At 48.1% G+C, this 12,270-nt stretch overlaps 7 protein-coding genes across 7 annotated transcripts; 2 read left to right on the top strand and 5 right to left on the bottom strand.

The window, feature by feature from the left end:
• Positions 1-27: 27 nt before the first annotated feature.
• On the bottom strand, positions 28-989 carry N7537_001529 (oxidoreductase, short-chain dehydrogenase/reductase family; the record flags this gene model as incomplete). The annotated part of the gene is made up of 3 exons (XM_056892587.1): positions 28-268; positions 329-877; positions 940-989. The coding sequence occupies 3 exons, from the start codon at positions 987-989 to the stop codon at positions 28-30; spliced, it is 840 nt and encodes a 279-aa protein (XP_056757582.1).
• A 734-nt stretch (positions 990-1,723) lies between these two features.
• N7537_001528 (aldehyde dehydrogenase family protein) lies at positions 1,724-3,306 on the bottom strand (the record flags this gene model as incomplete). Its single annotated transcript, XM_056892586.1, has 4 exons — positions 1,724-1,837; positions 1,905-2,328; positions 2,379-2,851; positions 2,905-3,306. 4 exons carry the CDS (start codon positions 3,304-3,306, stop codon positions 1,724-1,726), a joined length of 1,413 nt encoding a protein of 470 aa, XP_056757581.1.
• A 204-nt stretch (positions 3,307-3,510) lies between these two features.
• Positions 3,511-4,392, bottom strand: N7537_001527 (type 1 glutamine amidotransferase; the record flags this gene model as incomplete). Its single annotated transcript, XM_056892585.1, has 3 exons — positions 3,511-3,810; positions 3,867-4,093; positions 4,149-4,392. 3 exons carry the CDS (start codon positions 4,390-4,392, stop codon positions 3,511-3,513), a joined length of 771 nt encoding a protein of 256 aa, XP_056757580.1.
• Positions 4,393-4,812: 420 nt separating this feature from the next.
• N7537_001526 (glutamine synthetase family protein) lies at positions 4,813-6,470 on the top strand (the record flags this gene model as incomplete). The annotated part of the gene is made up of 5 exons (XM_056892584.1): positions 4,813-5,233; positions 5,286-5,548; positions 5,600-5,652; positions 5,710-6,387; positions 6,440-6,470. 5 exons carry the CDS (start codon positions 4,813-4,815, stop codon positions 6,468-6,470), a joined length of 1,446 nt encoding a protein of 481 aa, XP_056757579.1.
• A 711-nt stretch (positions 6,471-7,181) lies between these two features.
• N7537_001525 (cation efflux family protein family) lies at positions 7,182-8,646 on the top strand (the record flags this gene model as incomplete). The annotated part of the gene is made up of 2 exons (XM_056892583.1): positions 7,182-7,502; positions 7,567-8,646. The coding sequence occupies 2 exons, from the start codon at positions 7,182-7,184 to the stop codon at positions 8,644-8,646; spliced, it is 1,401 nt and encodes a 466-aa protein (XP_056757578.1).
• Positions 8,647-9,515: 869 nt separating this feature from the next.
• On the bottom strand, positions 9,516-9,983 carry N7537_001524 (uncharacterized protein; the record flags this gene model as incomplete). The annotated part of the gene is made up of 2 exons (XM_056892582.1): positions 9,516-9,911; positions 9,969-9,983. The coding sequence occupies 2 exons, from the start codon at positions 9,981-9,983 to the stop codon at positions 9,516-9,518; spliced, it is 411 nt and encodes a 136-aa protein (XP_056757577.1).
• A 912-nt stretch (positions 9,984-10,895) lies between these two features.
• On the bottom strand, positions 10,896-12,254 carry N7537_001523 (uncharacterized protein; the record flags this gene model as incomplete). The annotated part of the gene is made up of 3 exons (XM_056892581.1): positions 10,896-11,668; positions 11,738-11,986; positions 12,236-12,254. The coding sequence occupies 3 exons, from the start codon at positions 12,252-12,254 to the stop codon at positions 10,896-10,898; spliced, it is 1,041 nt and encodes a 346-aa protein (XP_056757576.1).
• Positions 12,255-12,270: the final 16 nt, after the last annotated feature.

Raw genomic sequence — 12,270 nt, 5'->3', positions numbered from 1 at the left:
GTACAAATTAGAAAATCCGCCACCCGTTCATGCAGCCAAGTTCTTCGGTGCTTCCGTCGCCGGACCCTCAGGTGTAACATATGCCTTTGTCAAGCCACCATCGACGACGAAGTCAGTAGCATTCACGAAACTGCTCTCATCGCTAGCAAGGAAGATAACCGCATGGGCCTGTTCAACCGCCTCGCCAAACCGACCGGTAGGGAAATGCACCTCACGACGGAAGCGCTTTTCCTTATCGTCACCAAGCCAATCCTGCAACAAAGGAGTGCTATCTGAATGTCAGTCCCGTTAAAGGTTTAAATGGGGGAAGGGCAAAACATCGACATACTTGAGAGGTGCAGGACACAGCGAGTTGAATCGGAACCCTTCACGGGCATGAACAATGGCCAGCTCCCGGGTCATTGCCAGTACAGCACCCTTGCTAGCGGTATACGCTAACTGCGGCGTCGCAGCCCCAACCAGAGCAACCATACTAGCAGTATTGATCACGCTAGCGCGCTTCTTGCCATGCCTCCGGAATGCGCGCACAGCATGCTTCGACCCGTACCACACGCCCTTCACATTGATATTCATTGTGCGGTCCCAGATATCCTCGGGACACTCTTCCGAATCTCCATCCTTGGGATGCATGATTCCAGCATTATTGAAGATGATATCCAGTCCACCCCAGGCATCGAGATGAGCGACTGCTGCTTCGATTTGGGATTCGTTTGAGACATCGACGACTTTGGTTTCGACTTTTCCGGTGCGGGTTGAGGCGGGCACGAGACTTTCCACCTTGGACAGGGCTTTGTTGAGGCCGGCATCACTAATGTCGGCCATTAGGACGGAGGCGCCTTCGCGGAGCATGAGGATTGTGGTTTCGAGGCCGATACCTCTGCTTCTTGTTAGTTGTGTCTTTTATTGTTTGGTTTGTCATGGGTGGATAGAGGTACATACCCAGCTGCACCGGTGACAATGGCATTCTTGCCTTCAAGACGTCCGACCATTTTGATATTGTGTATACGTGATATTATATGATAAAAAAAAGCTGGCGAGAATGGAATAGTGTGCTGAAACAGTTTGAGCGGTTGACAAGAATGAATTAAAAAAAGTCTGCAGAGGGTAGGCCCTTGGTAATGGCCTGAATTTATACCATTTCCAATCTCCAATCTCCAATCTACTCGGAGCAGCTCCCACCGATATCCAACCCACATGATAAATTAGACCCAACCACGCGGCTCACCGCGCTATAATCCCCTTTCCCTTTTTTCAGGTCATTTTGACCCTCAAGAAAGGTGGTGTGAGTCCAAAGCTCTATCGCGCTTCTACTACCCCGCTGGCGCGGTGAGCTCAACACGCGGGGCATGAGGGGTAGCTGTTAGGTAGATCTTCAACCATTCAGGTGTATGAGGCAGAGTCCGATTGTATCGTTGACTATCTTTGGTGGGGTATCGGGCTTAAGGCAGCGCGGTCCGGGACCGCGCTATAGTGGGGCTATTTGGATGAGCTTCATACAATATGTTGAGTAATTCAGACATCCATGGATATTCAAGAGCTCATATGTATTGCCCTCAATTACAAATTTCATGAGGCTATGGTTGGTTCTTGACTTCGTGGCTCTGAGTTGAAGTTGTAAGAGACAAGCTCAGATAGAGGAATAGTTGAATAAAACCAATGATATTGAAATTTATTGAATTGGTTCAGTTTATAACGCTATTTAATCATCTTCAAAACTGTCTACTCATGCCGAGCCATCCTTGATGTGGTAACTCTTGAGCTTCACGAATCCATCGTATCCACGTGGGCCAAGGGTGCATCCCAACCCCGAGGTCTTCCAACCCGTCCAAGCAAGATCCTAATTTCCAATATTAGCATTATTGAACCAATAATAAGTTGGTTAAGAAGTTGGAAAGATGCCTTACCGGACTTGGATAGTCACAGCGATTAATGAACACCGTACCGGCCTCAATGCGATCGATCAACTCCTCTCCGCGAGTGATATCTTTCGTCCAGACGCTCGCCGTCAGACCATAATCGCTGTCATTCATCAATGCAATAGCTTCATCATCACTGGAGACCTTCATGATTGGCATCACAGGACCGAAAGTCTCCTCCTTCATTGTAGCCATGGTATGGTTGACATTGGTCAAAACAACCGGAGAGACAAAGTTACCCTTTTGGATCTGAGGATTGCTGGCCATCTTAAAGGTTGGGTTCTGGGGAGTAGAGTCGATAGCTCCTTTAGCAATTGCATCCTGAACGTGAGCAGTGACCTTTTCCATGGCCTGCGTTGAGATGACAGGGCCTGTGGTTGTGCTTGGATCCTGCGGATCACCAAGTTTATACCTGATTTGAATGTCAGAGATATATGCTCCTTTGAATGTGATCAAACTCACGATTTCAGCTCCTCCTGCACAGCGCAAACAAAGTCCTCGTAAATCTTCTCATGCACATATACCCGCTCTATGGAACAGCAACTCTGTCCGGAATTGAAAACAGCTCCGTCTACAAGCTGCTCTGCAACGTGCTTCACGTCGGCATCTGGACGAACATATGCGGGATCATTTCCACCAAGCTCGAGGTTGACGGGCTTGATGTGTTGGGCGGTTGCCTCCCTGAGTCTGATCCCACCTGCAGTTGATCCGGTAAATGAGACAGACTGGATCTCAGGGATCTGTGCCACCTGATCCAAAACATCCAGGTTTCCAATATGAATGACCTGAAGGACCTGAGGGGGAAGTCCTGCTTCAGTAAAGATCTCAAGTAGTCTGTTTCCAAATAACGGGGTCTGCGGCGAAGGGCGCAATATAACGCTGTTACCGGCAAGAAGTGCCGGGACAAGAGCATTGACAGTAGTCAGGTAAGGATACTATCATATTGATGAGCAAGTCTGCGGATACTTCAATAAGAGTGTTTACTCACATTCCAAGCACCCGCGATAAGCACTGGTCCCACGGGAATACGCTTGACCGTTCGCCGGAAGCCGGCTTCTGGCCGACCAGGGAGATCGGATAGGCTCTCTTCGGCAATATCCATCAAGTACTCGGCGCGCAGACGCATAGTGTTGATCTCTGATGCACAGTACCGGATGGGTCGCCCCATTTGCGCAGTCAGTTCTCTGGCCAGATTATCGCGGCGTTGCTCAATAATGTCCAATGCTTTTCTCACAATGCCTTTCCGGTCCTCCAGAGAGGTTGTTCTGTAAGACCCAAAGGCTTGTTTTGAGGCAGCAGCAACTTTGATAGCTTCTTCCAGTGAAGTGCCAGGTTGGTCAAAAATGACCTTGTGGGTCGAGGGGCAGATGGTAAGAATTTGGTTTGACATAATGCAGGTTGTGTATCTGGAAAGAGTGAAATCCCGAAGGTGGGAGAGGAGGGACTTTATAGCGCGGAGCCGGTGGCGCGGTTGCAGATCTGACACCTTATCTTTCTTTCTTATTTTTTTTTTTTTTAGTTCTGCGTACATGTTGGACTATTATTCTTTGTATCTCAATCTTGTAAAAATAGCACTTTATTGTATCTTCTCAAACTATTTGGTCTTCGCGTCTACTATGAATCTTGCAATTGCCTTCGCTATCAACCACCCATCATGGGATTCACCCACTCGGGATAACCCATCCTTATACAGTTCATCGCCAAATATCCCATTATCGTGTCTAACTTCAAGCAGACATGACATGATACCTTCATTGTATTCCGGATGTCCTTGTACCGACAGCACTTGTTTGGGCAAGTAAAGACCCTGAACTTCACACTTTGGACTTGTAGCGAGATTCACGCAATCTACTGGAACATCAAAGACAATATCCCGGTGCATTTGTTGAATACTCTGCATTTAGTCAGAATCTCACTCGATTGGACAGGTTCGGGTGTTTCTTCACTTACCAGTGTATCCTTTCCAAACAGTTTCTTCCCTGCCTTGGACAGGGTGAGTTTCTCGACAGAAATCTCCCATCCAGCTTCATTTCTGCCAACTCGAGCTCCCAGCGCCCGAGCAAGAATCTGATGTCCGAAGCAAATCCCAATCACAGGCTTCTTGTGTGTCAAAACAGTCTCACGAATGTTGCTTGTGAGGTCACGGATCCACTGATCTTCAGCCCAGGCGTCGTGTTCTACCCAGGTATTGTTAATTGCTCCATCCGGACATTGAAATTTATGGGAACGTACTGCTTCCAGTAATAAGAACGGCGTCGACCTTCTCTAGATCAAGGAATCGGTTATTGTCCACCATCTGATGCTCACTAAACTCCACTGTGATATCTTTGAGCTTCTCGGATATTTCCAAGTCCTTAAAGGCTTGCCTCAAAAGGGCTTGGAATATTGTGAAGTAGTCGCCATACTTTCTGAGAACAGGCTGGATAGGCGTGTCACACACGAGAATCGCGACGCGAATGCGAATGGAGGGTGTCATACTGGATGCGTGTACTTCTCTAGATTCACCATGAATAATGAACCCATTTAACGCGATTTAATCTCAAGTCCGACTCTCAAGTTTTGTATCACAATCACTCCGACAGGATAAGCGCGCTATCTACAACCCCACAGCGCGGACCGCGGAGTATCTCCGTGATAATCATAGCTTCATGACATCCATTGTTTTTGCGTGTACTCCGTAAAGAAATTGCTATCGTCTGCACCGCGCGGGATTATTTTCGACCTGAGAGATGCGCGGCATTAATTTTGACCACAGGTTGGACCCGCAACCTCACAATCCACTATTCGCGCAATTGTATAAAGCCACAGGGGCCGGCGAAATATGTCTCTTTCAATTCAAACCCCAACTGTTGGACTTCATTAGTTAGCCTGCTGCAATTGTTGAAATTTTCTCAGAATGATCACGCCCACCATGATCACTGTCGAATCACTCCCCACTCTTCTCGCCGACGACATCAAAGTCAAAGTCGCCGGTATCGATAGCGATGGAGTGCTTCGTGGTAAGGTTATGGCTAAGGAGAAGTTCCTTGGGATAGCGGAAAAGGGATTTGGCTTCAGCTCAGCTCTTTTCGGTTGGGATATGCACGATATGCTATGGACAACCGATGCACGGGTCGCGCCCCCGGAATCAGGGTACGCAGACTTTCTAGCTGTTCCAGATCTGAACTCGTTCCGCCGTCTGCCGTGGGAAGAAAATATCCCTTTCTTTCTAGTACGATTTCTTGATGATGCACGCCCTGTTTCCGCAGATGGGAGGAGTATGCTGAGGAGTCTGTGCGATAATCTTGCGGGAGAGGGATTTCATGCTTTAGCTGGAGGTAAGTTACAGGGAAATCTGGTGAAGCGATCTGGAGGGCTGACACTAGGCAGTCGAACTTGAATTTATGAATTTCCAGACTCCTTCCGAAGACGGATATGGCAGTGCAGGCTCCCAGCATCCCAACCTCGCTACTTTCCTAGAGAAAAATGCCCCTAGTGCCCTGCGACCAATTACAGCTGGCATGTTCTGCTATAGCTCAACGCGACCGGTTGCCAACAAGAAATACTTCTACGATATTTTCAATACCAGTGCGGAGATCAACTGCGGAATTGAAGGATGGCACACTGAGGGCGGGCCCGGTGTGTATGAAGCAGTATGTCATCCATCTAAGTCATTCCATGAATTCCTCTGATGCTTTACATAGGCCTTGAAGGTTTCGGAAATTAGCGAAATGGCAGACAAAGTGGCATTATTCAAGTAAGTGGCCCGAATACCGCAGATCATCCGTTGCTTCCAGAGCTGACAAGTCGACAGGCTCTTAACTAAATCCCTGGGGGTTGACCACGGTGTTACGCCATGCTTCATGGCTAAGCCCATGCAAGGCATGCCAGGCAGCTCCGGACACATCCACATCTCACTTGCTGACAATGATGGGAAGAACCTGTTTGCAAGAGAGACACCTGAGGTAAACCCTCAATGGTCGGATATCGCACACCTCTCCGAAACAGGACGTCATTTCCTCGCCGGGCTTCTGGAAGCTCTGCCAGATATCATGCCATTGTTTGCGCCGACTGTGAACTCATATAAGCGCCTTGTTGAAAACTACTGGGCACCAGTGCACATTAGCTGGGGACTCGAGGACCGGATTGCCTCAATCCGCCTTATTACACCACCAGTATGCAAGCCAGGTGCCACGCGCTTTGAAGTGCGCATTCCTGGGGCTGATCTGCATCCCCATTACGCGCTGAGTGTCATCCTTGCAGCGGGCTGGAGGGGTGTACAGAAAAAACTCGAAATCAAGGTCCCACCGATGTCTGCACGCACCCCAGGGGACCGTCCAGAGCTTCTACCCAATACTCTGGACAAGGCTTTAGACCGTTTCTCTGCTCCAGGAAGCATTGCGCGGGAGCTTCTGAGTTCGGAGTTTGTAAATTTCTTCACAGCCACAAGACAGCATGAACTGGGTCTTTGGAGAGAGGCCGTGACTGATTGGTAAGTCGGAAATCTTGTGTCACTGATGAACGTAATACTAACTCGATTATAGGGAGTTGAAGCGATATATTGAAATAGTGTAAATTTGTAAATTATTGCTGAGCGTTGCGAAACAAATTGATTTTATAACCAGGTATTCATTCATATACTAGATGTGTATCCCCAACTTTTCTTTTGAATAAATTAAATTTTGCTCTTACTGTGCCTATTTTGTCTTAGCCATGGTGAACTAGTTTAGATACTTGCTATATATATCCGAGTCCTCCCCGATAAACCTTCTCATCTGCCTAAATCCCTCCATATGATGTGCCCGTATAGCAACTACTTCTCTCTGTATATATATATATATATATATATCTGTGATTGAGACATAAGTCCGAAAAATGGCCGCTCAGTATGAAACTAGGCCCCGGGACCCCACGCCCGCTTATGGTATCACAACCAATGAAGTCTTTCGTACTTGTGCATGTTTCTGCAGGTAATAGGCTTGTATCGAATAATATTTAAACACATTTGAAACTACTAAGACTACAATGTCGCGTCTTTTCGTATAAATAATCCCCACGAACATACTCCAATGCATTCAATCTCTAATTCAGAGGCTAAGATACAGGAATGCGCTAAGGCTTTTAGGTTTCCGGGTGCCTTTAGGCCGCCCACGTGATGATCGGCAGAAATACTGGGGGCTCGTCCGGGGGGGTTGATAGCCCCAGCCTGGACCTCCATATGTACTGATGTGTGTGTACATAGGAACCATCAATTCATAAAGGCATTCTGTTCGCAAAGCCAGCGCGATGGCTTCGAACCTTCCTCTCCCTCTCCCTCTCCCGCCGCGCACTCCCACCCCTCCAGCGGACGACGAACATGCCTCCCAGATCAACTCAGGGATACCCATCGATCGCAATTCCCTATCGCCGCTTAACGCTTCATTTCCGAAAGGGATAATGGATGCTGGAAGCAGAGATACTCTGAGCCCCACGAAGACCTCTTTTAATCTGGCAACCTCGCCTGAATATGCAGAGACACCGATCGAGAATGGCTCGGGCGACACATCCCCCGCCGGGCCATTCAATTTCAACACTACTGTTATGGCGAAGAGCCCAGTGATTAAATCGGTGAGTTGAATCGCACCAATAGCCTGTGATTATGGTGATGCTAACTTATTGCCTCGTGTTTCAGAACATGGGACAACGTCGTGGCCACAAATACAAACACAGTAGCATCTCGCACCAGATATTCCTCGAGCCTCCTCCTCGCGCGCCCCTAGCCCTTCCGAACTCCCTTCCTATGCCAACACTGAAAGAGTGCCGATCTAGCATGTCGAAGGACCAAAAGACCCGCTTCTGGTGGAGTCTATGCCATATGTTCGTTGCGGCGTACACACTCTGGACCGCACATGGGTCCCTGGCCATGACAGCATTGTCGCATCTGATTCTGTTTGATTCACTCGGGGCTCTCTTGTGTGTTGCGGTTGATGTGCTGGGCAATTTCGAAGTTTGGAAAAGATCGACTATCCGCCATCCATTTGGCCTTGAACGTGCAGAAGTTCTAGCCGGATTCGCGATGGCAGTGCTTCTTTTGTTTATGGGAATGGATCTTATCTCCCACAATCTACAACATTTCCTCGAAAAGGCTGGCCATGAGCCTCATCACCTGCATGACCATGATCGTGTTTCTCTGGGTAGTGTGGATGTGACTGCAGTTCTAGCCATTTCATCGACGCTTGTGTCGGCAATTGGTCTCAAGAACCATGCTCGAATTGGGAAGGCTATGCGGTTTGGGTATATCCAATCTCTTCCATCGGTCTTGAGCAACCCCTCCCATTTCCTCACCCTCTCTTGTTCAACTCTGCTGCTGCTTTTACCTCTGGTCTCAATCCGGATCTATGATTGGCTCGATAAGCTCCTGTCTGGCACCATTGCCTTCTCAATGTGCTTCCTAGGAACTCGCTTGGTGAAGACTCTAGGTTCTATGCTTCTCATGTCCTACTCAGGCCAAGGAGTTTCTGATGTCATCAAGGATATTGAAGCGGATGCTGCTGTGTTCGGGATTGATGACGCTCAATTTTGGCAGGTCCATTATGGGCTATGTATGGCAAACCTCAAGCTCCGAGTCAATGGTTCTGAGGATAATCTTGTCCGGCTACGGGAGAAGATAACCAGCTTGGTTCGTAACAGGCTGGGTGGCGGGTATGGCACTGGGGGTCAAAGATGGGAGGTATCTTTGCAATTCACGATTGAGCGTGCAGGATCTTTCTAGTTTTGATGGCCGGTGTCTTATCTGTTCAGTTGTGCATATATCTTCTTCATTCTACAGGATACCCCTGTATATTAGGAACTTTTGCTTTATAGCCAACATAGATGCTTCCAAGTTCAACACGTAAGAACCAAAACGCAAAGCTCATGATATAACTCTAAGGTTCAGTTTGCACATCCTCCACATTATATCCATGGCAATCAACCCGAGTGACATTCCATCCAAGCACGACTCACTCTCAGCATCTGTTCCGGAAGTCTAAAGAGGCAGAAATCACAGCGATGCACATCATGAAGCCCAAGAACATGAAAGTAACACCCGCAGTAGCAGAAGACAGGGAATGTATGATTTGTTCGAGACCAACATCACCACTGCAGATATTGACCTAGTATAGTCCGGGTGGTATATAGCAGACAAAAGCAAGGTTAAATTTTGTCTCAAGGAGTTAAACGTTACGTTCATTCCCTTATTGCTTAATAGACCATGTACGACTAGGAATCCCCTCCCTTTTCTTCTTCCTCTTCTTCTTCTTCTTCTTGCCTTCCATTACTTATAGGGCTGAGACGAAGGTAAAAATATAACGTCTGTTTTGGAGATGGATTATAGATGAGTTTCTGTGTAAAAGAGCAGCAAATGACTGATGTTTCTGGACGGTAGGAAACGTTATGCTATCAAGAATAACGTCATGGGAAATATAGCCCAGGAAGTACTTGGTAATACCACGGAGATATCCGCGAGTCAAAACCAACTAAGAATACATGAGAGAAAATGGGCGACAAAAGAATGTAGATATCTATCGCCAATCCAAGAGCTCCATAGAATCCAATTTGGCAATCCCGACAGTCATCATTGCATGAAAATTAGATCTACGCCTAAGGGAAACCCTCACAAGCCAGCTTGAAGGAGACAAAGCCAGGCTCGAGGATCTCAGGGAGGCACTCTCCCTCGGCGAAGGGGCCGTGTTGGAAAGGCAGGAAATGCACAGGCTCGCCAGAGCAGTCGTCGTTGTTCCAGATGGTCACGCCGTGGCAGAGGATGGTGTCCTTGGTGTCCATGCGTGCGCGGAAGGAATAGTTGTCGATACTCCAGTCCCTGTTGACGGTGGTCTTGTCACAAGTCACTGGAGTAGCGCTCACATCGGCAGAGAACTTGGGCTCGCCGAGAGCGGGGTGGCCAACGTCGCACTTCTCCCAGGACTGGAAGCTGACGCTGGCGACAGGGAAGCTGGCGTAGGCAGTCATGGCGAAGGTGGCCACGGTGGCAAGGGTCTGTGTTGTGTTAGCAAGTTGTATGTATCGGTGTATATCATAGAGGGGTGGAATTACCTTAGAGAAGTGCATCTTGGTCAAGGAGCGTAGCTGTTTGATAAAGAAAGTGATTCCGGTTAGGAAAGGCGTCAAAGAGAGTGTCGATGGTGTGAGAATATTTAAGTTGAGGAATCCAACGGGGAAATGCGTCTAATGGCATTTAAGTAGACTCCCAAGAAGCAATGGCACGCGACGGTCGCGGTTGGGTGAACATTGTCTTAACACACGACCTTTTCGAGCATGTGGAATGTAGGAATTTAATTGAGTATTTAGTATTTAGTATTTTACAGCAAAGGAGCAAAGGCACTGGAGGGAAGGGGAAAAGGGTTGGAATGAGTATGGGAGGATCAAAACAGTCTTGGCAGGTAAATGTTGATCTCTCACAAGAATGAAGCACAGGTTCTGCCATCTCTCCAGTTTACTTGTAGCTTTACTTGTAGCAATCTTCACCTGGTTGTATCAACTGGGCTTGACCGGGGTTGGTCTATCCAGTAAACCAGTTATATAATTCCCAACTCAAGCGTTTAGTATAAGCATCAACTACGAAAAATTTGAGCCATAAGAGAACAAACCTGAAATATGAGCAATAAATTGGGCTATTCTATTACATGTATATATTTCTCGACTACTCACCACGAATCATACTCGACCTCTCCCATCAACAAGAAACTCTCCACGGAAATGCAATGCCTGATCACATTGGCCTTGTGTGAGCATCAGGTTATCTCTATCGCGTCAATAATTCCAGGAGTCATCAAATAGACGTTCTTGGTTTGGCCTTTAAGCAGGAGAATTTATCAGCTACCCCATTGTAGGTGAGTGGTCGTGGTGGTCGAGGTTGAGGTTGGTAGTAAATATAGAGCCCCAGCACTAGGAAGATGCAGGGCAAAAGAGCTGCCGCCCATAGCTTCAAATTTCCTTGGATTGACACTACTTATTACGCGACTAGAAAATAGCCATGCAGTTAGGCGGACTAGACACTCCCCGGGTGCAGTTCAACGGACTACTGGAGATAAAGAAACTCCAACGACCCAAACGCTTGCACGTCGTAGCCAACTCCTCCAAATCAAACATCTCCCCGATAGGAATACCCCAACCAGCCAGAAGATGATGATGCAAATCAAACTCAGGGTTCAGAGCCGGGTAAACCTCAAAGCTAACAGCATCGGACGCAACAGCCGCAAAATGATGATCCCATATAAAGCGCAGCACCCGCTCACTCTGTTCGATTCCAGCATGCTGCGGCATACCCTGCTGACTATAAGCCACCCGATCCTCGGCCGACATGCGCTCCCACGTCCCAGGCAAGCCAACCCGCAAGAAAAAGATATCGCCCTTCTGGAATTTGATATTGCATTCGCGCGCGATCTCCTGCACCTCATCTAGTGAGATCATCTGCCGGCTTAGCGCGTTTACGCTGATGCCCTTCTTCTCCGCATAGGAGACGTAGTCAATTAGCACGCCGCGCCCAGCAATGCCCTTCTTTGCCCAAAATCCGATGCCAATCCGCGACGAGTTCTCATCTAAAATTTCCTTTGCGGTCGTGCCGCCATAGAAAAGGCGTCGGTCTTGGTCTTCTGGTGTTGGTGCTGGTGCATTGTGGTGCCGGAGGCCATCCCACTGGGAGGACTGCTGTGGGTTGAAGTGGTACTCGTCGTCGAAAGCAACGCCCTCGGCGACCCATTTGACACGGTGCTCGAATGGTTTGCGCCCGAACCCTGGTTTCTCGAGTCGTGAGTCTTATGGTTTTCTTTATTTTATTCGTTGGTCAGGTGCCCTTGTTTTACCTGGTGGGCTCAAATTCTCCATGTTCCAGTTTAAGCATACCCGCTCGCCGGACTGGATTTGTGTTCGCGCAGCTTGAGCAACTACCTTGGGCGTTAGAAGGCGGAGCATCCCCAGTCCCTCTTCCTCTGACCCTGCAGCCTCAGGCCAGAACCGACGCTTGTCGGGGAGATCATCAAATGTCTCTGGGAGATTGGGAATGCCGGACATGGTTTGGGGTGGAAGGGGAGGGGATCGTGGAAACAGATTAGCTGAATGACTTCAAAACTTCAAATAGGATAAGCCAATCTATGTAGTGAAATCGACAACACATACTAGACCGGTTGAAGATACCCCCTCATTTCGGAGGAAGTCCGGTTCCTTGACGTGGGTATGACCCCCGCCATGAGAGCTGATTGCCGATTTAGTCGGATCAAACAGAACAAAGCCCAAATGCCTGGGACTCAGAATCCAATGTATGCATGGGTAACTGAAATTCGCTATTGAGATACTAATTGTACTATGTAGTGAAAAGTCCATTGTTGTATGCATATAG

Source organism: Penicillium hordei (assembly GCF_028827395.1).
Source record: "Penicillium hordei strain IBT 12815 chromosome Unknown utg000001l_segment0_segment0, whole genome shotgun sequence".
Lineage (NCBI taxonomy): Eukaryota > Fungi > Ascomycota > Eurotiomycetes > Eurotiales > Aspergillaceae > Penicillium > Penicillium hordei.
Note: the sequence above shows the minus strand (reverse complement) of the source record. Positions and strands in the feature narration are given on the sequence as shown.